Below are 25,287 nucleotides of genomic sequence, written 5' to 3'. Positions count from 1 at the left end.
GTCAGAGAGAAACACAGGGCAGCATGCTGTCCACCCTGCAGCTGTGGAAAAGCCCCCAAGACCGCTCAGGAGCAGCTGGGAGGTTCCACAGCCTCGGTTCATGACCAAAGTCGGCTCCTCAGGAAGTCACGCCCCCTGTTTAAATAGACTCCTCCTACAAACCCAGCCACGCTGTGGTTTGCAGGTGCTGCGCAGGGCAGGGCCTTAGAAAGCATCTACCTCTGCATTCACGGGAACCGCCGGGGAACCGCAGCGCCTCGTGCAACGAAGCCAGCGGCGCAACCTCTCCTGGCTGCTTGGAGAGAGGAGGACCAGCACCAGGCAGAGTGATGTTTCTCAATTTCTTCCAGTAGGGGAATCTTCTTCCTCCCGCCTGCCTCTGGAGGGCGCTGTCCCTTTAAGTTCCACCCCCGGACCAATCACAATGAATAAAAGTTCTTTAAAGACCAGAAGAGAGAAGTCAGCGTGTAAAGGAGGGCGGGACAGGGGAGTGCTTTCCAGCCAATCGGACTCTCCCTGGAAAACTGACTCACGTGCAAAGCTCTGCTGGCCAATGGCAGGGGCGGGGCGGCTCTGGCTGTGTGACAGCAGCCCGGGCCAATGGGCGTGTGGCCCGCGGCCTATAAGAGTCAGCTGGAGCGGGATCTCTGGGCGTTAGGGTTGGGGGGGTCGTCGCTGTCGGAGGTGCGCCCTGGGTTTGCCTTTCCGTCGCTGCCGCCCCATCCCTGCATCTCCGCTCCCCTCTACCCAATCCCGACCTTGATCCTAGCCCGGCTGCTCTTGCTGCCCTCCTCCCCCGTATAACCACCCCACCCCCCCCGGTTTCTACCGTCGGGGTCCCGGGGACGGGCGAAGGATGCTGTCGGAGAGTGGAGCTGAGAGCCGAGATGGGGCGGCTGCGCAGGAGGGGACGGCTGCTGCGACCTCGGTGGTGGCTCCGGCCGTCCCAACAGACGGCGGCCCCGACCCAGAGACCTCTTCGGCCTCCCCCGGCCGGCACCTGAGCAGGCTGAGCTGGCCACAGGTGAAGCGGCTGGACGCGCTGCTAAGCGAGCCGATCCCCATTCACGGGCGCGGCAACTTCCCCACGCTGAGCGTGCAGCCACGGCAGATCGTGCAGGTGAGGGGGTGAGGGGGCGCGGGCAGGAGGGCTAGGGGTTCCATCCCAAGGCCAGTTTGGGCTGGGAGGTACCTGAGGTCGTCTAAAAGCTGGGGAAGTCGAGAGACGGGGTTGGAGCTGTAAATAGTGTACAGGGCTTCTTCCCTGGTAGACCAGAGCTGCACGGATGGATCTCTCCCCACTTGGCTTTTCCTGCCGCTGCGACCACGGTGGACCCTGGTGGGAGAGGGGAGGAGGGGGAGGTACTTGGCAGGATGTTGAGACGAGCCGCCCCGCCCACCAGAAAGCCCTGGGTGAGGACAGAAGGGGAAGTAGGTGTGCATGCTTGGGTCCCGGAGAATTTTCAGTCCCACCCCCCATCCTCTTCACCTCATCCAGATCCCAGAATCAGAATCTGTCTTTGTGTTCCCATAGTCTTTGGCTCGCCTGTCTAGGTGGAGAAATCCCCTCCATGGGCACTCCCCTCCCTCTTTTAGCTGTGGAGGTGGCAGAAGGAGATTCATCCAGCAGCAGCTTTCCCCCCACCCCCGCCACCCCGATCCCAGGGAAGAGAATGGCTCTTTCTTAGGCTCTAACTCTTCCCTTGCTCGAACCCTGTGACCCCAAACACGGCTCTTTCATCTGTGTTGCCCCGGCACTGTCATACTCTGCAAAGCCAGAGTCTACTGTGCCCATCTTATGCCAGGCCTTCAGAGGAGTAGTGAGCTACCTAAGATTGCCTAATAAGGTGACAAGCCAACCCTGGGCTGCAGGTCTGGGCACAGGTTGCCGTGGAGGCAAGGCCTCCCCACTCCTTCCCCGGCTTTCCAGCCCAACTTTGAGGTGTCAGGGGTGTCCCCTGGCAGAGGCATCCATGGACACATGAGAGCGCCAGTGTGAGCTGCCAGCCAGGGCTCCCTCTTCCTGGTGAGGCCACCCAGTATGCCAGGTAAAGCAGACCATGCCCCTGCCTCCCTCTACAGGAGCCTCCGGGAACAAGGGAAGGGGCTTAAAGGGGGATTTCTCCCCTGCCCCCTCCTTTCCTCATGAACAAGGAACCCAGCCAGAGGGGGTGGAGGCAGAGGCGGATTCCCCGGGCCTGACTCACCGCACCCCAATGCTGCCCGCCGCCGCTGAGGCATTCCTGAGCTGCCCGCTGTCATCTGGGTGATGACAGATTTGTCCAGCCCGGGGCCCAGCTGCTAGACTTCCAGGACTGCGGCCCCCAGAGGACAAGCAAGGCAGAGCCCAGCCTGGCAGCCCCCTCCACAGGGATGTAGGTCCAGCGATCCTGAGGAGAGGCCTGTGTGCTGCTCAGGAAGATCTGCCTCTTATCAGGGCATGCTTGGTGCCAGGCCCTGTTGGGGACACCAGGGATGCAGATGTGACTAGGCACTTACAGCCAGGTGGCACAGACCACAGGTCCACAGGCACTGACTACAGTGGGATGGCGACAGTGGGAACCACTTCCTCCTGGACCCAGGGCAGGGGGGACCACAGAGCAGCGAACCATCTGCTCAGCTTGGGAACTGGTCTAGAATGTTGGGTGTTTGCATTCAGGGCTCAGGCCTTTGGCAGTTTGCTTTGCTGGGCTCCTTGTCACCATTTGCTCAATGGGAATGGCTCTCCAGCACCTTTCTGGTTCCAAAGCCATAGGGAAGAGCTGCCCCCACAGGAGGGAACACCTGTCTCCTGGCAGGACCCTGAAACTGATTGGGATAGGGAAAAAGAGAAGGGAGGCAGAGGAGTGTATTTGGGGCATTGGCAGGGTGATGAGGGGTGCTGGTTACTGCCTTCCGGCTTCTCACCAATGCTGAGCCTTTCCATAGCCCAGGACCTGAGAGCTTTCTTCCCCTCTGCCTCACAAGGATTTGCCTACAGCAACCATCTCAGCAGCCAGAGACATCATTCTTGCTGACACTGGGCTAAGGACTCGCCCCAGAGCCCTCTTACCTGTGGTTCTGCCAAGCTTGGTTCTAACTAAGCCTGGCTCCCAACTGGCCCTGTGACTTTGGGCAAGTCTCTGTCTTTTCGGAGCAGGGCATCTAGCTGCATAGCCTGATCTCCAGCTGCAGCCAGCAGGCCTGCATTAGGTGGTACTGTATGCGAGTTGCACAAGCCTGCTGGCGGGCTAACAGCCGGTCTGTTTCCCTCCCTGCTGGGTCTCACAGCAGCTCCCGAGTAGATGGTTCAGAGAAGGACCTTGGCACAGGAGAAAGGAGGGTGCAATCCCTGCCCCCTCCGTGACTGGAAAGTCTGATTCAGGAGGCGCCAAGCTGCCCCACAGTCCTGGGGCGTGGTAGTATCTGGGGATCACCTGCCAAACTGGCTGTTGTCACACCTAGGAGACAACAGCCACTGGCTGGCTGACACAGCTGCCTGTGATGCAGGGGCTCAGCAAGAGCACTTCTACCTAGTCATCAAGCCAAATGCCAGGTCCCAAGTTGGGCACCGGCTGGCTTAGGAGCCGGTACTGGCACCGAGTGAGGTTCTGTCAGCTCTAACAGCACTTGGGGAGGGAGCTAGTCTGTTCTGTAGGTCTGTAGGGTGCTTGGACCAAGGTCATTGGCTTCTCTCATTGGCCCACATATCAGCTGATGGTATGAAAGAGAAGTCTCCAGGCTGGATTGCAGTAATTGACCCTGGCTGGCTGACCGAGGCACCCTTAACCCCACCAGCTGCTCCAGCTCTGAGTCTCAGGACTTTGAGGGTTAGCCTCACTGTGAAAGTATCAAAGGCAAGGAGGTTGGGAACAATGGTATCTCTAGTCTCTGCTCCTTCCAATCCTGGGGCTGCAATATGCTTTGGAGACAGCTGGACCTGGCATTGAAGATACCTGCCAAAGACCCCAAACAGGTGCCTTCCTCTGAGCCACTGATAACCTGGACATCAGCAGATGTGTCCCTGGTGGACTCAGGTGCAGCCCAGCACCTGGCACTCAGGAGATGCCTAATCGCTTACTCCTCCCTGTGCTTGCCACCACCCTATTGCCATAATAGCCTCTTCCCTCAACCTCCCGGAAGCCTTCCTGGAGGAGCCACCCTTCAGGATTGCCCCACTGAGCTTGCCTGCTCAGCATTCAGGTGCATTCTTTGCAGTAAGTAATTCCCTGGGAGGTGAGGCAGGCAGCCCGGCCCAGAGCGGGGCGCTGACTTGGCAGCGTGGGGAGGTTGCAGAATCACAGTGAGCAGGAATGCTGCCTGGTCACTTTCGAGATGATGTGAAGCACTTTTGGGTTGCTGAGAAAGCCAAATGTCCAACCCTGCTTGGGTCTTCTCCCTGCCTCCTGCCCAGGGAGGTGCCTGCAGTTAAGCAACAGGTTCCAGAATCCTTGCGGGTTCCCTGGGGTGTCTCTCCCCACCTGGCGGGGAATCCTGACTCAGTCCCCTTCCCAGTTGTGGAAAGGGTCTGACTTTGAATTCCCACCCTTGCCATCTCTGAACGGTCTCTCCTCCCAGCCTTAGTCCTCTTCTTACCCATGTGGGTCCTGTTGCCTCCCTGAGGGCTTGTAGAGATGAATTAAGATGAGTTAACACCTAGAGACTTGTGAACCCCACCCAACTGGGGTCTCATCTCAGCCTAGCAACTCTGGGACCTTGGGAGTGTTTCTTAACCTTAACCTCCCTGTGCCCCATCTGCCGACTGGAATCCTGACACTGAAACATGCACTTGTTGTAAGGGTTAATGTGGCAAGGAACGGGAAACACTAAGCAGGTCCCAGTGTGCTTGGACAGTTAGCTCGGTGCACAGTGCAAAGCCCTGTGTTCCTCTTGCAGGGTCAGAGAGGTAGACTAATGGAGGGAGTTGGGCATGGACCCTAAGCTTAACTCCCAACTCTGCATCCTCCAGCTGCACGGCTATGGGCCAGCTACTTGGCCCCACTGTACTATTCTCCATCTGCAAGGTGGTCATGATAATGACTGTACTTTTCAAACCTTCTGTTTTTGAAGGTTGATTTTCATCTGTTCAAAAGGCAGAGTTAGGGCTCAGCACGGTGGCCTAGCACAGCTAAAGTCCTCGCCTTGAATGCACTGGGATTCCATATGGGCGCCAGTTCTAATCCCGGAAGCTCCACTTCCTATCCAGCTCCCTGCTTGTGGCCTGGGAAAGCAGTTAAGGACAACCCAAAGCCTTGGGACTCTGTACCCATGTGGGAGACCTGGAGGAGGTTCCTGGCTCCTGGCTTCAGATCAGCACAGCACCGGCCATTGCAGTCACTTGGAGAGTGAATCATCGGACAGAAGATCTTCCTCTCTGTCTCTCCTCCTCTCTGTATATCTGACTTCCCAATAAAAATATATTAAAAAATAAATAAAAGGCAGAGTTAGAGAGAGAGAATGTTAGTCTTCCATACACTGGTTCACTCCCCAAATGGCCATGATGACCAGAGCTGGGCCAACCTATAGCCAGGAAGGAGCCTGCAGCTTCTTCCAGGTCTCCCTTGTGAGTCCAGGGGTCCCAAGCACTGGGTCCAGCCTCTGTTGCTTTCCCAGATGCATTAGCGGAGAGCTGGATTGGAAGTACAGTGGCCAGGACATGAACTGGGGCTCATATGGGATGCCAGCACTATAAGTGGAGCTTAGCCTGCAAATGCCAGTCCTGAATTTATATCTTTCTTTTAAAATATTTTTCATCTTCTGAAAAACTGAGTGACACACACATATACTCACAGAGAGAGAGTGGACATGTCCTTCCACTTCACAACATCAAGGCAGGTCAGTTGAAGCCAGGAGTCAGAACTTCATCTGGGTCTTCCACGAGGGCAGCAGGGGCCCGGACAATCGGTCCACTAACTACCAACTCCAGGCATATTAGCAGGGAGCTGGATGGAAAGTAGAGTGGCCACGACTCAACTGGCACTCAGCTGTTGGTTCAGGTGTCGTAAACAGTGGCTTAATTTGCTGTGCCACCACACTGCCTCAAGTTCACATGTTAACATATGAGAGTAGTTGAAAAGTTCATGGAAATATGTATTATGTCAAAAGTTACACATGGATTCCAACATTCTTTACAACAAAATAAATGTTTATTTAAAAAAAAAAAGAGGTGTTGGGCCCGGTGCGGTGGCGCAGTGGTTAAGGTCCTCGCCTTGCACGCCTGGGATCCCATATGGGTGCCGGTTCTATCCCGGCAGCCCCTCTTCCCATCCAGCTCCCTGCTTGTGGCCTGGGAAAGCAGTCGAGGACGGCCCAAAGCTTTGGGATCCTGCACCCACGTGGGAGACCCGGAAGAGTCTCCTGGCTTTGGACCGGCATAGCATCGGCCATTGCGCTCACTTGGGGAGTGAATTATCGGACGGAAGATCTTCCTCTCTGTCTCTCCTCTCTGTATATCCGCCTTTCCAATAAAAATATAATAAAAATAAATCTTTACAAAAAAAAAAGAAGTGTTTTTCATTTTACTTGAAAGTCAGAGTTATAGAGGCAGAGAGGGAGAGACAGAAAACAGTCTCCTTCCACTGACTGGTTCACTCCCCCAAATGGTTGCAATGGCCAGAACTTAGCCATTCCAAAACCAAGAGATAGGAGTTTCCTGGGGGTTTCCCATGCAGGTGCAGGAACTCCAGGGCTCAAGCCATCCTCTGTTGCTTTCCTAGGCCACAAGCAGGAGGCTGGATCAGAAGTGGAGTACCCACGACTCAAACCACCCACAGGGGATGTTAAAGCTAACACACAGAGGACTAGCCTGATGTACCACCTTGCTGGCCCCAAAACAAAAATTTTAGTATTATCTTTCCAATGTAATATGTGTAAAGTGACAGATTAACCTGGCACTTAGCAAATTCTATGCATGTTTGCTATGATTGTTGTTACTCTGGGTATCCCTCCACTCAATGGAGGATTCGAGGGTAAAGGACTTTGCAAAGTTGCAGGGGCTGCTAAGTGTTCACAGGTGATGGGTGCTGCTGTGACCTCCGCATGCAGGTCCCCAGAGGGCTCCTGGTACCTGTGCTCATGCCCTCCTCTCCGCAGGTGGTCCGCAACAACCTGGAGGCGCAGGGGCTGCGAGTGCACAGCGTGCGACTCCATGGCTCAGCTGCCAGCCACGTCCTGCACCCTGAGAGTGGCCTCGGTTACAAGGACCTGGACCTGGTGTTCCGGGTGGATCTGCGCAGCGAGGCTTCCTTCCAGCTGACCAAGGCCGTGGTGCTGGCCTGCCTACTGGACTTCCTGCCGACTGGTGTGAGCCGCGCCAAGATCACACCCGTGACCCTCAAGGAGGCTTACGTACAGAAGCTGGTCAAGGTGTGCACGGACACAGACCGCTGGAGCCTCATCTCGTTGTCCAACAAGAGCGGCAAGAACGTGGAGCTCAAATTCGTGGACTCGGTGAGGCGCCAGTTTGAGTTCAGTGTGGACTCCTTCCAGATCGTCCTGGACTCGCTGCTGCTCTTTGGCCAGTGCTCGTCTACGCCCATGTCCGAGGCCTTCCACCCGACTGTGATGGGCGAAAGCCTGTACGGGGACTTCAATGAAGCCCTGGAGCACCTGCGGCACCGCGTCATCGCCACGCACAACCCGGAGGAGATCCGTGGCGGCGGCCTGCTCAAGTACTGCCACCTGCTGGTGCGCGGCTTCCGGCCAAGGCCGCGCCCCGACGTGCGCGCCTTGCAGCGCTACATGTGCTCACGCTTCTTCATCGACTTCCCGGACCTGGCTGAGCAGCAGCGCACGCTCGAGCGCTACCTGGAGGCCCACTTCGGTGGTGGCGCTGCCGACGCCCCACGCCGCTACGCCTGCCTCGTGACACTGCACCGTGTGGTCAACGAGAGCACCGTGTGCCTCATGAACCACGAGCGCCGCCAGACGCTGGGCCTCATCGCCGCGTTGGCGCTCCAGGCGCTGGCGGAGCAGGGCCCAGCCGCTGCTGCTGCACTGGCTTGGAGCTCTCCCCGCCCAGACGGACTCTTACCGACCACCATCAATTATTACGTGACCCCCGTGACCCCCATGCAGCCGCTGCTGGCTCGGGCTCACTCCTACCCTACCTGGTTGCCCTGTAACTGACTCACACCCTGGGCAGAGGACACCAGGCCTTGCCGGATGGTATGGGGCCCTCAGGAGTGGGTGGAGGATGATGGGACCAGGGACAGACAGACTGTACACCCAGCCCTACTGCAGGGGCCGGCTTTCAGTAGAACTCCCCCCAGCAAGGCTTTGGGGTGGACAGGGACAGGCTAAAGCCCCTTTGCCATTCTGAGTGGAGAAGATCCTTTGGTGATTGCCTCACTTCTGGATCAGGGTGAGATCCAGGAGCTTTTTGTCTTGGAAATTGTTAGGCTTCCGGAGGAAAAGCAAGTCTGGGAGGGAGGTAGCCTCCAGGCACAGCAGGGGTGGAGGGTGTGGATATGCCCCCATCTCTAAAGGGTCTTCTGGCCAAAAGCCGTGCTCCCAAGGCCTGCAACCCACACTCCCTGCCCCCAGCATGATGGGGACTGCTCACTTGGCGGGGCAGGGAAGGAGGCTGCCTCACTAACAGGGCCCCATGGTGGTCCAACCTGGCTAATCACTGGAGAGGGAAACTGAGGGAAGCTGACGCACAGGTTTGGGGAGGAATGGGGAGAGACTCCTGAAAGGCATACCTCAAGACCTGGAAGGGGCTGGATTGAGGCACCAAGTAAACTGGGGTGGGTTTCCCCTGTGCCGCCTCAAGCTGGTTCTGTGGGAGGTGCTGGGGTGGCAGTCCCCTGCGCCTCCCCTCCCCAGCTGGGGTATGGGGCTCTCACATGAGGGAAGGGACTCTGTCCCCACCCACCTCCTCTTCCATCCCCCTGGATTTGTTGTTGTTTTGCACTCTTAGCACCTGCCAATAAACACTGTCTACACTGAGCCTGGCACCCTGCGTTCTCCCAGGAGAGAAAGGAGCTGGGGTGGCTCTGGGAGCTACAGAAGCTCTTCCCCAGGGTGAGCCTGGCTTGTGTTGTATGTAGACAGGTGGGGTGCATTTGAGCGACAGAGTTCCCAGAGGCCTGGACTGTGGCAGGGGGTTGCTCCTGCTGCCCTAAGTACCAGCCCCAGGAGCTTGAGTCTGTGTGTATTTTGTATCCACCTCCTGGGGAACAGTGAGTGGCAGTGTTTTCTGTCTGGACTCCTAACAGCCCCAGTCAGACCCAGCCAGCTACTCCTCCTATCCCACTCAGCTGCCTTGTAATTGACCCAGACCTTGGTCGCCCCATCTCTCTCTAGGGAGCAGGTGGGTGAATCTGGACCATTCCCCGTCCAGAAACGGTAGCTAAAGGGGCAGAAGTTTGAGTAGCAGTAAATTGCCCACATCTCGTGCGGCAATGTCAGGGTCAAGTCCTACCAAGCACCTCAGCTATGATCCAGATGTCTGCTCACATGGTCCTGGGAGGCTGCAGTGAAAGTTTGAGCACTTGGGCCCCTGCCACCCACAGGGAAGAACCAGATGGAGTTCCAGGCTCCTGGCTCGGGCCCCTGGCCCAGCCCTGGCTGTTGTAGACATTAGGGGAGTGAACCAAGAGATGAACATCTGTCATTCTGCCTTTTTTTTTTTCTAAAGATTTACTTTATTTCTAGTTTACTCCCTAAGTGGCCACAATGGCCAAAGCTGAGCTGATCTGGAGCCAGGAGCCAAATGCTTTTTCTGGGTTTCCCACATGAGTGCAGGAGTCCAAGGACCTGAGCCATTCTTCATTGCTTTTGCAAGCCACAAGCAGGGTGCTGGATGGCAAGTGGAGCAGCAGGAACTAGAGCCAGTGCTTATATGGGATGCTGGCACTGTAGGCAGAAGCCTAGCCTACTATATCATGGTGCCAGCCCCTGTCACTCTGCCTTCCAAATAAAAACAAATAGAGCAGCTGAGAAGGGGATTTGAGTCCCCCAGAGCTCAGGTGGCTTTGGCTCACCCCAGGCAGGTCCTCTGGAGCGGGCAGTGTCTCTTCCAAGCCTGGCTGGGGCTGTGCCAGGGCACTTGCCTCAGGGCATCAGTAGGCACCCTGGACGCTGCCCATTGTTTGCCCTGCCTCTTTGATCCAGGGATGGCAAAGCCCTTTACACAGTCAGCCTCATTAGGGGCCTCAGAAGTGGTGGCTTGGATGATTGCAGCCAGGGTAGGATAAACAAGAGGAGGCACCCCACCCCCAGTACCTCCTGCTGCTGGAAGGGCTGGTGGAACTGCTTTCTCTACTAGATGACCAAAACCAGCACCTGCCACCTGCGCTGTGCCCACCAGCTAGGGCTCTGTGCCTCTCACCTCTCTATCTGGCCATTCGTGTCTGAACATAAGAGTAGTTCATGACCTAACTGTAACAGGTTCAGGTGGCCCAGGTGGGGAGTGGGCTTCAGCTGGATGTGTTTGATTTAGGAGGGAAGCCCATGCGGTGCATGTGTGTCCATAGTGCCTACGAGGCCAGCCGCAAGCAGCCTGAAGGCCCAGGGATTCCCCAGTGCAGTATAGAAGTTGGCGAGCACCTGCCTCATCACAAGGTAACACCGTTGGGCAAAGCCTTAAAGGTGGTGGGAAGCCAGCCATGCAGATGTCAGGGGAAGGTGTTCTGGGCTGGGGAAGTCATCCATAAAGGTTCATGCGCTTGCCAGGTGCGTCAGTGGGACAATACGGGTGCCAGAGGGTGTCTGGCTGAGCTGTACGTCATCTGCTCTCTGTGCAGATGTGGTGTATTCAACACGACCATGACATTTTGTCACTTTGCAAGACAGGGGCCCCGTGTGACAGCAGCCACAGCTTGTGGTGACCATCTGGGGCCTAGGGTGGCCCCTGCTTGCCTGTGGGTGTTTGGGAGGGGTGCGGTGTTGCTAGGCGTGACGCAAACACTGACTCAAGGAATGACACTGTTCTCCCACTGGTGGGGATGTCAGTACAGGCAGGAATCAGGAATAGGAACTGGAGACCAGCAGAAGCCAGACAGGCAGAAGTTAGCTCTGTCCTGCATTCTTCCAGCCAGGCCCCGTGGGGTCCCCTCTCTGCCCTTCTGCTCTGAGAGCTGGGGAGGCTGTCATGGAAGGATGGGGCATCAATGACTCCCTTGTTCCTGGCCCCAGCAGGAGAGTGGAGGAAGCCTGTATTTATTCGCCCCGCCCAGCCACCACCCAACCTGGCTGCCACCAGGCTTCCTGGCCCCATGAGACACTAGCCTGGCCTCACAGCTGCTGCCCTTGGCCCTGCAGACCAGCCCTCAGGCTGCCCACTGTGGCCCACCCTGGTCAGTTTCCTAAGCCCCACCGATTCTTTCTTATACTTACCAGCTGGAATGTATCCAGTCTGCCGCAGGGACCCTGATGACCAGCTGGGCCAGGGCCACCAATCCAGGCAGGTGCACACTGACCGGGAAGACTTCCTGGGAAGGGTAGGTCATGGGGAGACTCATGGGCACATGGTGACAGGCCCAGTTCGCCCATGCCAACCCAACAGAAACTGCTCACAGAACTGGCAACCTCAGGAACTATGACCGGCAAGGACGCAAAGTGAAGCAGCCCGGAACACACGCCTGTCCGCCTCACCATGTGGGGGGGTTTATTTTTCCTGAACACGTGTGTTGGGGGCTGCACTGAGATACATTCCCGTATGCGGTTCTACATGTCCTGAGCGGGACTCCAGGAGCTCCTTCCTTTCCACCCTAAGCCTGGAATACAACTGGACACAGAAAGTTAGGGTAGCCGTTGCCCCTTCCCTTCCCTAGGGAGCCAGCAGGTGCATGGGGCAGGGTGGGGGGCGGGGAGAGCTGTACCCCTACAGGAGAGAACAGGGCAGTGGGTGGGGGAAATGGGATCTCTCAAGCCTCAGTCCTCTCTCCTACAGGACTTGGGCACCACCACATGGCATCCACCCAGGCAGTGACAGCCACCAAAGCAGGGGGACTCGAGCTGTGCCACGGCCAGTTTGTTTCCAAAGCCTTTTCATGTAAGGACGGGAAATATCTGCCATGCTCCTACACCATCAGATTGCATCTCAGGGTACACCCCAAAGTCAAGTGCACCTGCACATATGGCACTGAGATGAGAACTCCCCAGCCCCTGTGAAGCGAGATCTCCCGTGAGGAGAGTGTCAAGCTTGTATAAAGCCAATTCTGGAAGTCTTCCTGGAGGAGGTACCCAGGGAAGGCGCAGAGTCCCAGCGTTGGAGTCCAGGTCCACGGTGTGGAAGCTCGGAGGAGCTGAAAAGAAGCATTCCCAGGGCTTGAATAGCTTTTCTCCCAGCCACCTGCCCCCATCCACCCATCCACATGCACTTTCTCCCCAGGGTGGTGCGGCAGTGGCCCAGGATCCACTGGCACAGGTTCCCTGGGGCTTCGGTCCTTGGCTGGGATCCCCACTGGTCTGAGCAGCTGGAATGGAATGTTCCGGGAGGAAAGGCTTGCCCCGCCCCCTTCCCCTTATGGAGTTCCCCAGGGCTGCTGGGGGTGGGGGGAGACGGTCTAGGGATTCCAGATATGGCAATGATGTGCTGGACCAGCCAGGGTTTGGCACACAGGCCTGGCCCAGGCCCCTGCTGCCCAGGACTCTGACGGACTCTCCCCACCACCTCCGCATCGCCCACCCGCTGCCCTAACACCAAGCTGGGCTCCCCCTAGCTCTGGCCCAAAGCACAGAACAAAAACACAAAGAAGAGACTGGTTAAGAAACAGGAAAGCTTGCCTCCCCCCAACTTCCCCAGGGACTGAAACCTCGGGTGACCCTTCCCCACCCGCACAGATCCACAGGGAGGGTATGCCCAGACTCTGAGGGGAATGGAGCAGAGGGTCCCCCTTCTGGCTTCCCTCCAGGATCTGCCCGGAACTGACAAACAGCGCTATGCATAGCCTGAGAGAAATTCCCACGCCCCCGCCCCACTCCTACCAAGCAAGCTCTCACAGCCTAAGGCGTAGGGATCTCCACTGAGCCTGCTCCTGCATGGCCAAGCTAGGGGAACACATGGGTTAAGAATCTCCGAGGTTTCCCTCCTTCAGTTGGAAGGAGGCCTGGGGTCTGAGGCGGTCTCCCGACACGGGGCTGTGAGGATCTGGGAGCCTCGCGGACACAGTGGCTCGGGTCGCAGCAGCCTCCTTGTTAGGTTGCCCGTCGGCACCAAGGCTACTAGAGCTCCCACGTGGCAGCCTCTTTCAGGAAGCCCTTCCAGAAAGACCTTCACCGCCTCTGGCCCCTTCTCCACGCGGGTCCCCTGGACACCGCGACCCGTTGGTTCTGCCAGATCCTCACAGTGTAAATTCCGGGAAGGACTACGGGGCGGGGAATCGAACCTGCTCCGGGCCACGCCCCCAGGTCCCCCAAAGCATCCCGCACTGCCCTCTGGCGGCGGCAGCCACACACTGCTGGGGCAGCGCAGAGGGCAGAGTCAAACTGGCTTGTTCCTTTTTCCTTTGCTGAGATCCCAGATTGACTGGTGACCATCTACGTCCTCAATGCCCAGGTCCCCCAAGATCTCTCCACATAATCCGCAGTGTTGGGGGCTGAAGTCATGGGGGCAGAAGAGGGTCCCGTCCCCTGCCAAGGAGCTGAAGCAGGCAGTAAAGGCCTAAGAACAGCGCTCCAGCCAACACCTACTGCCCAGGACCAAGCACCATGATGACACCAGGGAGAGCTGCCTGAAGGAAGGTGGCAGCTCCTGTTCCATCCGTAGGAGGAAATGTATCCAGACCCTCTCTGGCAGGCGTTCCTGCGGGAGTCCTGGCTGGACCGGGCAGGGAAGGGAAGGAGAGCTGGCAGCAGGGCAGTGTGCCAGAGCTGGGGTTCAAGTCACTGAGTGTTGCAAGCTCTGACCTTGACCCTGGGCTACTGCACCAGAGAGAGGAGGCAATACTGCACAGGATCCCATGACCAAGTGCCATGGACCCCACAATACACACCCACTCCACTTTCTCTAATTCTCTGCCCACCTGCCCTAACCCCACATTGGGAGAAAGCTGATTATCAACAAATCCCATACAACAGCACAACTGTGGTGGCCTGGAGTGCTTTACGCCATTAGCTAAATGGACGAAGCACCCCCCCAGGCAACCCAGAAACCCAGCAGTCCTGGCTGGGGTCCAGCACTGTGGCCTGAGCTCCTTTAATGTATCATCCTCCGTCCCCCTGGATCTCCAGACCCTCTCTGGGCAACCTCCCTCCCCCCCACACACACACCCCAGCTCAGGGGTCAGGGTAGGGAGGCCGGGGAGAGGGGAGCGCCCTGGAATTCAGTTCAGCCCGTGGATGGTGGCCAGAGGTCAGCTGCCCCCTCACCCCTACCCAGGGCACCGTGGGAAGGACACCCGCAGACCTGGGCCCTCGCTCTGCCCCTCGCTGGCCTGCGCCCTCAGGAAAGCCCCCGTATACTCTACAAGATGTGGTCTTTCGGTCAGCTCTCAGCTACAGGAGCCAAGAGCAGTGGACATCCTTGGGAATGATGGAAAGACCAAGAAAGCCTCCCCTGGCTCCACCTGTGTCCACTGCCCCACGGCCCTTCGGGGGGGGGCGGCTGTGATACCCAATTGGCAAGCCACAGCATGAGAGAAGCTGCAGGGAGCTCTGATGAGCAGCAAAGCCACAGCCAGGCCACTTGCAGATGGAGGAGGGGGAAAGGCTAAAGGACATCAGGAGAGAAGCAGTTCTCATTTCAAGTCTGGCCCTTTAAGCCCCTCCCCGCTTCCAGGAGGCTGATGCCATACCTGCCCCTTGGGGCCCCTTACAGGGTGTCACCTGGCTCCAACCCTGGTAGAGCCATCCTAGAGACAGGTTGGCAAAGGGAGGGCGGGGCTAGGCCAGCAGGTGCCAAACTCTCCATCCTGGTTACCCAGGTGATCTAAGCAACCTCTCTGAGACTCCATCTCCTCCGAAGAGCGTCAGGGGCTCTGTCCTGCAGTCCCCAGCCGGCGCCACCCCATCCCGGGTTCTCATTATTCTGCCCTCTCCAAGGTTGGGAGTTGGACTGTGCTGGAAAGCGGAGGCCTCAGAGGCCAGACTTTTTGGCAGCCCCAGGAATCAGGACAGGGAAGGCCGGTGCAGTGTCCGTACAGCGGGCTCCAGCGCGCCCAAGTTTGCCACGCGTTCCTCCTGGGAGCCGGGCATCCCCAATTCTCACCGTCTAACTAAGTCTCTAATGGGAGGTGGGGGGGTCGGACAGAGGTGAGTAGCTTTATTAGGGACCCAGGGAAGGGCGCTTCCGGGCCCTGCACCCCCACCGCCCCGCCTTTCGAACGCACCAGTCGCTAACGTCCGCACCACCACCTCCTTTCCTGAGCCCTGTCCTCCGGTGGTCGGCTTGGTCATCCGCGCCGGTGACTCCGCCGTCCATCCCTCCATAGAGGCGTCCGTCGGTGCCTCGGCGATGGGCCGTGCCGGGTGGCCAGGGGTCGGGGTGCTTGGGATCAGCGCTGGGGAGAGGCGGGTCCGCGGGGCGGGCTGCGGCGGAAGGGCGACTCGGGCTCTGGGCCGTGTCCTCGCCGCAGGCGCCCGGCTCCCCAGGGCACGCAGCTACCCAGGCCGAGCGCCGAGGCGAGCAGCGCTGGCGGGCGGCCCCGGCGGCCGCGGCGGGAGCCCTTCTTGAGGCGCGACCCGTGCGCTGCCAGGTAGAGCTCGGCCTGCGCCACGCCGCCGCTCAAGCGGCCCAGGCTCTCGGCGCGGTGCGCCAGGCGTAGCTCGGCCGCCAGGAAGACCCGGTGCAGCTGCAGTACGCGGCTTTCCAGCTCCGACACCAGGCGCCGGCGGCCCTCCACCTCCAGCAGCCGCCTCCTTGCTTCGGCCAGCTCCAGCGCGCGACCCCCCGGCCCCGCCGCCGCCGCTGTGCCCGGGCCGCCGCTCGCGCTCCCTGCCGGCCCGGTGACCCCCGCGCCCGCGCTAGGGCCCTGGCGCCAGCGCTGCAGCTCCTGCCCCTCGGCCGCGCCTGCTGCAGACCCCTGGGCCGCTTCGGGCTGCGATGACGCCGGGGTCAAGGTCGGAGTTGGGGGCGGCGGGAGCTGGGGAGATGGCAGGGACTCCCGGGGTGGCGGCGGCGGGGACCCGGGTTCTGCCGGCCCTTCCTGGGCCCCCGGGCCGCAGGCACTGATGCGGCAGCCCGGCATCCCCCGGTCCCCGGAGGTCTGCGCCTGTGTCGTCCGCGCGCGGGCAGACGGACAATCAGCAATCGGAATAAGGTGGCCGCAGACCCGCACGCCGGCGCCGCGCCCGCCGCCCGCGCGACTTATAGAGCACGAGGCGGAGCGATGGGCAACGCAGCCAATCAGCGGCGAGCATGCCCGGCACCTGCCCCCCAGCCCCAGGCATGGGAGGATGCCTTCCCCAGCCCTGCAGATGCCTGGTCCTGGGCCCCGTTCCGGTGCCTGGGAATCGTGACATCCAGGCTCCACGTGGGACTCGGCTTTGCTCGAGGCCCCACAGCGTGACAGCGACAGCCTGCGCTCCAGCTCCGGAAGCCTGACCCCATGGGCTGTGCCCCTTCACACCCTTCACATCACACGGGGAGAAGAGGGGAGTACCCGGCCAGGTTAGTTGCACCTGGAGCCGAACAAACCCGTGCCGAGCAGCTGAGCCCTGCGGAAGTCAGTGGTCTCCTAGGGGAGCCCCAGAATGCCCAGTTCTTTCTTCCGTGTGTGCCCCTCCCCGCAGGTGTCCCCATGCTTTCCCCACAAAGAGGAAAAACAGCCCCAGAAAGGGTAACGAAGGTTTGCCCAGGGTTGGCGCCCGGCCAGCTAGCCAAGGCCTCTCTGGGCTCTGGTGTTGCCTTCCCACATGGTTAGGACTCTGCCCTGTCCGCTTGACTTGCAACACCCGGGACCCTTGCCACACCTTTCCCAAACACAGGTCCTGGCGCCATGGGCCTGCCTCAGCCTCCTTGAGCTTGAAAGTGCCAGCAGGAATGGGAAGTCTTCGAGATGGGTGGGCCCCAGGACCTAGAGGAAGAAGCTACTGGGCTGCCACCTGCACAGGATAAGCGAGGGCAGGGTGACCATCGCCCCACGTTGAGCGCGAGGTCGATGGGGGAGCCGCCATCACCCGGTGAAGCTAAGAACAGAGCCTCAGCCCGCCCCCGCGTTCTGAGGGCTTTCAGGTGCCTTAGACTGAGTGACAGGGACACGTGGGCGAGACAGCTTGGCTCCAGAGAGGCTCAGCCGGGAACAGGGAGGGGGCGCCCGGCTCAGCCAGGAGGAAGGGAGGAGGGCTTACAGGAGAAGGGGGAAGAGGGAGGGTACCCAGTGACCACTGATGGGGGCTTAAGATGGGGAGGGGGAGAGGTCTGGCGAGGGTGAGCAGTGAAAATGCTGGGGCTCCAGGAAAGGGGGGGGATCTCCCTGCAGACAGGGGCCGGAGGCTCACAGTGGACGCTCCGGAAGGGTCCCCGCCCCCCACTCCACCCCACGCCAGGAGGAATGCTCTGCTGAAAGGTGTTGTCTGCTTCCAGTCGTCCCCCTCTGAGTCCTCTCCTGGCAGGGGCCCCGCCCATCTCAGGGAAGGCTTGGGCAGGTGTTTTGCCTTGTCAGATAGATCACCTGCTCCCAACTCCTGGGGGAGGAAGGGAGGGAGAGAGGAGCCACATTAACCCCTAACCCATCATCCGCATGTTCCCAAAACCTGATCAGTTCAGGATCCCAGCCGCTCTCCCCATCTCACCCCACACACTCCCCTCACCTCAGCAAGAAACTGCTCCAGGGGGAAAAGACTCAACATGTTCCCCAAGTGAATGGACGCCCTCACACGATTCCCAAGGCTAGAGGGCCATTCCGCAGCAGGGAGGTGGCCAGGCAAGATTTTTTTTTTTTTTGAGATTTATTTTATGTATTTGAAAGGCAGAGTTGCAGAGAGGAAGAGATAGAGACGAGGTCTTCCATCCCCTGGTTTGCTCCCCAAAGGTTTGCAACGGCCAGAGCTGAGCAGATCCAGGACTCCCACGTGAGTGCAGAGACACAAGCATTAGAACCATCCTCTGCTGGTTTCCCAGGCAGGGAAAGCTGGGTCAGAGATAAAGCACCTGGGACTGGAATCGACACCCATATGGAGTGCTGGTGCCAATTGCAGCTTCACTCACAGCGCCACGGCACAAGCCCCCAGGGAAGGGTTTTAACACAGGTCTGGCGCACCTGCAGATCATCCTTCTACTATTCTCCAGCAATGTCCCCTGCTCCACTGCTCTGTGGTGTTTCCCACAAGGCATGGGTGCATGTAGTTATTTGTAGGTTTAGTGAGTAACGGTCCTGTCCCCTGCCCTGGCTTTCCTCGTCACTAGGGCTCCCGGATAGGATGTAGATGGATTGACCCCATCAGGCAGTCGATAAACATTTGTTTGAATGAGACATAGCACACTTCTAGGAATAGGAGTCCCCTTACTCATTCAGTTTTTATTTCTCTCTTTTTTTTAAGATTTTCATTGTTTTATTGCAAAGTCAGATATGCAGTGAAGAGACAGAGAGGAAGATCTTCCGTCTGTTGATTCACTCCGCAAGTGGCCACAACGGCCAGAACTGAGCCTATTCGAAGCCAGGAGCCAAGAGCTTCTTTCCGGGTCTCCCACATGGGTGCAGGGTCTCAAGGCGGTGGGTCATCCTCAACTGCTTTCCCAGGCCGTAAGCAGAGAGCTGGATGGGAAATGGGGTAGCCAGGATTAGAACTGGTGCCCTAAATGGGTTCTGGGTGCATGCAAGGCAAGGATTTTAGCTGCTAGGCTACCGTGCTGGGCCCCACTCTTTTATTTCACTCAGTCAACAATTTGTTGCTCCCCTCCCCTGGATTCACTTCTGGAACAGAGAGGCCCTGCCCTGGGTGAATCTCATAATTTAGTGGGGTTTGCCCTGGTGAGCCACCAAGAGCAGCCCTGGGCCCAGATGGAGCAGGAGGGGATCCAGAGAGTGTCCTGTAGGAGGTGACATTTAAACTGAGATCCGAAGCATGCAAAGTGGGTGGGTGGAAGGGAGGAGGAGTCTGGACAGGACACTGTGTGCCAAGGACCAGCGGTGATACAAGTTTGGCTTCTGCTCACTTCCTTAGCTGAGTGCCACATCCCAGGAAAAAAACAGGGCCACAGCACCCTGGCTGCTAGTGCATAGTCACCCTGGCAAAGACAATTAGCATGAGGAATACATTCTTCATAAATATATATGTTTACTTAAAAGGCAGGCAATTAGGGGAAGAGAGTAAGAGTCCAGGTACCAGTGTGCTCTCCAAGTAGCCACGATAGGCAGGGCAGAGCCATGCAGAAGCCCGGAGCCAGTAACTCTATCCAGGTCTCCCACGTGGGTGGTAGGGACCCAAGTATTTGGTCCATTGTGCCCTGGTTTCCCAGGGACATAGCAGGGAGCTGGGTCAGAGTAAAGCAGCCAGGACTCAAACTGGCACTCACATGGGATGCTAACACTGCAGGTGCAGGTGGCAGTTTAATTCCCTGTCCCACAACACCAGATCCCAGGAAATACATTTGTTAACTCTATGAATTGCTGTAGTTTTTCTTTTTTTTTTTCCATAATGAATTTAATAACAAAAACAGGGTTGGTGTGGGGGACAGACCAGCTCATTGAGGTTGTGTGGCTTCCTCACACGGGTGCCACTCTCGCTGAGGATGGTGGACATGGCCTCTGGAGAGTCAGATTACCGGGGTCCTTGTCCTTACTCCAGGGCTGCCAGGAACTGTGTCCGCGCCATCCAGCAGCCCTGGAGGGCATGGACGCTTCTCTGAGCAGAGCCAGTGTGTAGCATAGCATGTTAGCCCAGCACCTGTGGCATCCCATATGGGCATTGGTCCCTATCCCAGCTACTCTACTTCTGATCTAGCTCCAGCAGAAGAAGGTCCAAGTGCGTGGGCCTCTCCACCCACGTGGGAGAGCTGGATGAAGCTCCAAGCTCCTGGCTCCTGGCTTCATCCAGGGCCACAGCGGGAGAGTGAATCAGCAGATGGAAGAATCTCTCTCTCTCTCTTCTCTTTTGCTACCTTTCAAATATTTAAAAAATAAAAAGTGCTAAAAAATAAAAAAGAGAACTAGGGCCCGGCGCGGTGGCGCAGTGGTTAAAGTCCTCACCTTGCACGCCCGGGATCCCATATGGGCGCTGGTTCTAATCCCGGCAGCCCCTCTTCCCATCCAGCTCCCTGCTTGTGGCCTGGGAAAGCAGTCGAGGATGGCCCAAAGCTTTGGGACCCTGCACCCACGTGGGAGACCCGGAAGAGGCTCCTGGCTTTGGATCGGCATAGCATCAGCCGTTGCGCTCACTTGGGGAGTGAATCATCGGACGGAAGATCTTCCTCTCTGTCTCTCCTCTTTGTATATCCGCCTTTCCAATAAAAATAAAATAAATCTTAAAAAAAAAAAGAGAGAACTAAAGGGAGGGGTAATGATCTCTTCCCATCCACCCCCCCAAAGAAAGTAACATTTTTATAAAATATGCACAGTTCTATTTTAGAAAAGCTGGAAAACAAAGAAAACAGTAAAATATTTTTTAAAATACTAAAGAGAGGGCAGGATCTGAAACCAGATAATCAAGTGTTTGAAATCCTTGCCTTTCTGTGCAACCTTGAGGAAATACAACTTTCTTCTCTAAACATCAGGATCCTCATCTGGGAAATGGGACTGGAGATGCCTGTGACATGGACAAGGACACGGCCCGATGCAAGCTCTGCGTCCCAAGCCTGTGATCTGCATCACAGACCCTGCAGGAAGAGGCAGCCCAGACAGGATCAGGTTCCGGAGCACTGGTCAGTTTGTCTCTCTCCACCCCAAGAAAGCAGACGCCGACAGGAACCCGGGGGTTGGAGATGGTGGGTAGGGCAAGGCTCCAGCGGGGTCCCTTCCCTCTGATGGGCATGGGGTGAGGCAGCGGTCAAGGCCCAAGGTGTCCTTTTCCATCTCAGCCTAGAAGACTGCCCCCTCCCTTTCTGTCTCTTCCTGGCTACCTGGCCTGGCACCCTCTAGGATATGATCTCAGTTTAATAATTTAGCAGATGCAGACAAAGATAGCAGCTCTGAAAATAACCCAAGCAGGGCCCGGCCTCCTGCTCTTCTTTCTCCAACAGCCTCCCCTCACCCCTCCCCACCTCTCCAGGCCCCTGCACTCTAGACCCACCTGATTCAACACCTCCCATTCTCTCACTCCCTCCTCAGCACCTCCTCTTTCTCTCCATCCTCCTGTTAGAGCTTCTCCATCAGTTAGGCCTTAACGAGATCTGGTCCCCATGAAGGCTCACCTGCTGCCAGCTGTCCCACAGCTTCATCCAGAGAGCTCAGTCTTTCTTTGTTGTTAATTTTTCTTGTGTTGAAAATGTGTCCCAGTTATTCTTCCCAGAATAAAAGGCTGGGACTTCTGTTCACGATAAAAGAAGCCGATGCCATGTGTTTATGGTGTGTGTGCGTGCGTGTGTGTGTGTGTGTGTGCACCTCATCTGACAGGTAGAATTTATACCCTTTGCCACTTGAAGCATTGTGCAAATCACACCGCCTCTAGGGTTTCTGTTTTCACATCTCTGCAACAGTCAGGTGTTGATGTGTAAGTAGGACAAGGCAAGCACTGCAAGGGTTGAACTGTGTCTCTCTGTGAACACTTGCCCAGCAATGTGACTGGGCACACACCAGGCTCTGCCACCACACAAGGTGCTAGGGGCCCAACCATAAACTAGAGAGGCACCTCCAGTTTGGGATGGGCATCCAAGTTTGGGATGGGCATCCAGGTCCAAGTGCTGGTTCAAGTGCCAACAATTGCACTGCTGGTCCAGCTCCTTGTTGAAATCAGCAGACAATGGCTCAAGCACTTGGGTCTGTGCCACCCACATGGGAGACCTGGATAGAGTTTCTGGTTTCTGGGTTTGTTGTAACCCAACCTCTGCTGTTGCAGCCATTCAGACAGTGAACTACTGTATAAAAGACTTTCTTCTCCATCTCTCTCTCTCACACACATTGTCATTCTGCCTTTCGGGGGGAAAAAATTAATAAGCCTAAAGAGAGAGAGTGGAACAATTCCTGTTTCCAAAAAGCTTGCGTCTCAGGAATTAAAACAAGTGACTCTTATGAACTGCACCTTAAAAGAGTCACAGAACAGCTGCGGTTTCCTTGATGCTTCCTCGGAGCTGGGTATTGATCCCATGCAGCGTGCCATTACCTCCCCCACTCACAGCATCTCACTGTCATTACCTCCCCCACTCACAGGGTCTCGTGGTCAAGGAGAGTAGACCTAAGCCAAGGAGACGATGCCCAGGCACTTCCACAGTGCTTCCCTAGCAACTGTGACCAAGGAGGGAACATGTGATGTGACAGAGATGGGAGGCGGGAGGGTTTCTCCTTAGGAGATGACATTGAAGAGGTGTGGGAATCAGTCATGGGAAGCAAAGAAGATTTTCCAGTAGAAAACACAGCAACCACAAAGCCCTTGGGACCGGAAGCTCAGGGCCTTCAGCGCCTGCAGAGTCAGCAGGAAATCAGGAGGGTAACAGCGGGGGATGCAGGTGAGGGTGAGGGAAGGTTTGGGTTGAGGAATCACCCTGATCTGATTTGTTCTTAAATGATCACACCGTTGCTGTGCAGAGGAAGAACTGAATGGGAGCAGGAGGGGCAGGGCAGGGACCCTCCCTTAGGAGACTGCTAAAATCCAGCAGGCAGAAGATGGTGCCAGGCACTGTGGCAGGAAGTGGGGCAGGGTGGTGGAAGGGAACTGAGTTTTAGTGTGGGGACCAATGCATGGGGGTGAGCAAATAGACTCTGGGTTTGCAGAAGAAAGAATAGGGTGGATTATCTGTAAGTAAATGTTTCATAATATCTGCTTTCCATAATCTTGTAAATATATTTATTTGTTTGAAAGGCAGAGTGATGGCAATAGAGAGAGACAGAGGTCTTCCCTCTGCTGACTCATTCCAAATGGCCAAGCAGGCACCAGCTGGAAGCCAGGAGTTAGGAACTCCATCTGGGTCTCACAAGTGGGAGGCAGAGGTGCCAGTGCCATCCCATCCGTGTTTCTCTGCCTTCCCAGGCACTTAAGCTAGAAGCTGGGTGTGAAACAGAGCAGCTGGGACTCAAATCAACACTCTAATATGGGATGTCAGTCAAAGTCAGGTGCAATGCTTAGCCCAATGCCATGATGGTAGTCCTTCCAGGAATACTCTCTTTAAAAAAAAAATTACTGGAAATCAAGATCAGATTTATGAGAAGGAGAGACAGAAAGATCTTCCATCCACTGGTTCACTCCCCAAATGGCCACAACAGCCAGAGCTGAGCTGATCTGAAGCCAGGAGCCAAGAGTTTCTTCTAGGTCTCCCATATGGGTGCAGGGTTTCAAGGCTTTGGACCATCATCTACTGCTATCCCAGGCCATAATGAGGGAGCTAGATGGAAAGTGGAGCAGCCAGGACACAAACCAATGCCCATATGGGATCCTAGCACTTGCAAGGTAAACATTTAGCCATTGAGCCATCGTGCTGGGCCCCTACCAAGTACTTTTTTTTTTTAAGATTTATTTTATTTTTATTGAAACGTCAGAAATACAGAGAAGAGGAAAGACAGAGAGGAAGATCTTCATCCTCTGATTAACTCCTCCAAGTGACCACAACAGCCAGAACTGAGCCTATCCAAAGCCAGGAGCCAAGAGCTTCTTCCAGGTCTCCCATATGAGTGCAGGGTCCCAAGGCTTTGGGCCATCCTCAACTGTTTTCCCAGGCCATAAGCAGAGAGCTGGATGGGAAGTGGGACTGCCAGGATTAGAACTGGCGCCCCTATGGGATCCTGGTGCATACAAGGCAAGGACTTAGCCGCTAGGCTATCGCGCCAGGCCCTCCCAGGAACTTTTTGGCTAGCCTTCATGTGTGTGCATTTCAAACGTTTTCACTTCAGAATACACATCTTTTGATTCTGTTTTCTGAACGCTTCTGAAGTACCTTCACATACCTTAGAGGAGTATATATATTCAGTTTCAAAAGGGGAAATGTTTGAAACAATTGGCACCAACAGAGTATCCAGACAATGCACTGCCAATTTTTACACTGGAAATTGAATACTCACCTTATAAAGTCATCCTCATTACCCAGCAGTCTAATGTAAAAAGGCAAAACTCAACCAAAAGCTAAGAGGCACAAGCATTGCTGGGAAAGGCCTGCAGCACAGAAGGCAGATACACCTGGGAAGGAACTGTGTTCTGGTCAGCCACGCAGACTATACGTGAGAAGCCTGCAGGTGGTAGCAGTTCCTGGCAGTCACCATGGGAGAGCTGGGCTGGAGACTTCAGTCTGATGAGTCATCCGCCTGTACGTGGTACCTAAGGCTGCCCGACAGGAGAAGGTATAGAGAGAGAAGCGGACAGATGAGAGAGGCTGAGGCTCTGCCACCTGCAGAGGTCAGGGTAAGGTCAAGGAACCAGCCAAGGAGCCAGCAGCAAAGGAGGCCAGCAGAGTGCTTTGTGCATTGAAGGTCTGACGCAATAGACAGGGACATGTGTCCGGCGAGACGTGGTTACCCTGGGCAGGAGATGGGTCAGAAAGCAACAAAGCCTGGTGCTCTGGCAAGTTGCCTCCTGCCACCAGCCTGTATCAGTTCTTACTGGATACCAAGCATTGTCCCAGGCATGGTCAAGCCAGGCAGCCCAGCTATGGTCAAGCCAGGTACAGGTCCCCACCTCTGAGCACTCTTAATGGGAGTTTTGGGGGGAGTTAGAATCAGCACAAATGACTTCAGATTGTGTCACCCATGCTGTGAAGGAAGCCAGCAGAACTGCATAGAGAATGACCCAGGGGCTGGGTCTGATGAAAAGGTAGAGGTTTGAGCATGGGCCCTGTGGTTGCTGCCTTGCCATCATGCCCTGGTCCCCCTTTAGTTAACAGCGCCTTCTATGGCAGGGGCAGGGCAGGGGTGACGGCCTCTAATGCATTCAGAGTAGGTTTGTGGAGAGGCTCATGGCAGCCCACCTCCAGAAAGGGATTTGCAACCTGGCCTGGGCGACGAAGCGCGTCACTAATCCATTTCCTGGAACTAAAAGTAATGGAAGGAAAAAGACACTCTCTCTGCTTGGGAATTGTTAACCAAACAAATTATAAGCCGGAGCTGCCATCTGCCATGGGGAAGGTACTTGCCTGAGGTTGACACCACTTGCAGGAGAGCTGGAAAACCTGGAGTGTAGGAGATTCATGTGAGCACCTGGTGCCAGCTGTGCCTGAAGTGGATGGCCTCTGGGCTTTGCGGTGAAAGGCACAGCCGGGAGATTCTCCTGTATTCTTTCAATCCATCTTGAGCAGAATGGGGGCGTAGTTTCTTCTTTTTCATCAGACCGGCACCAAGGATCCAG

General features: G+C 56.6%; 2 protein-coding genes across 2 annotated transcripts; one reads left to right on the top strand and one right to left on the bottom strand.

Moving 5' to 3' along the window:
• Positions 1-600: 600 nt before the first annotated feature.
• Positions 601-8,974, top strand: TENT5B (terminal nucleotidyltransferase 5B). Its single transcript, XM_040979737.1, has 3 exons — positions 601-684; positions 770-1,120; positions 7,072-8,974. Exons 1-3 carry the CDS (start codon positions 601-603, stop codon positions 8,104-8,106), a joined length of 1,470 nt encoding a protein of 489 aa, XP_040835671.1. The 3' UTR covers positions 8,107-8,974.
• A 6,445-nt stretch (positions 8,975-15,419) lies between these two features.
• Positions 15,420-16,112, bottom strand: TRNP1 (TMF1 regulated nuclear protein 1). Its single transcript, XM_040979765.1, has one exon. It carries the CDS (start codon positions 16,110-16,112, stop codon positions 15,420-15,422), a length of 693 nt encoding a protein of 230 aa, XP_040835699.1.
• Positions 16,113-25,287: the final 9,175 nt, after the last annotated feature.

Source organism: Ochotona curzoniae, unplaced genomic scaffold (assembly GCF_017591425.1).
Source record: "Ochotona curzoniae isolate NIBS_2020 unplaced genomic scaffold, NIBS_Ocur_1.0 contig_3255, whole genome shotgun sequence".
NCBI classification, from domain to species: Eukaryota; Metazoa; Chordata; class Mammalia; order Lagomorpha; family Ochotonidae; genus Ochotona; species Ochotona curzoniae.
This window is presented reverse-complemented; position numbering and strand designations above follow the sequence as displayed.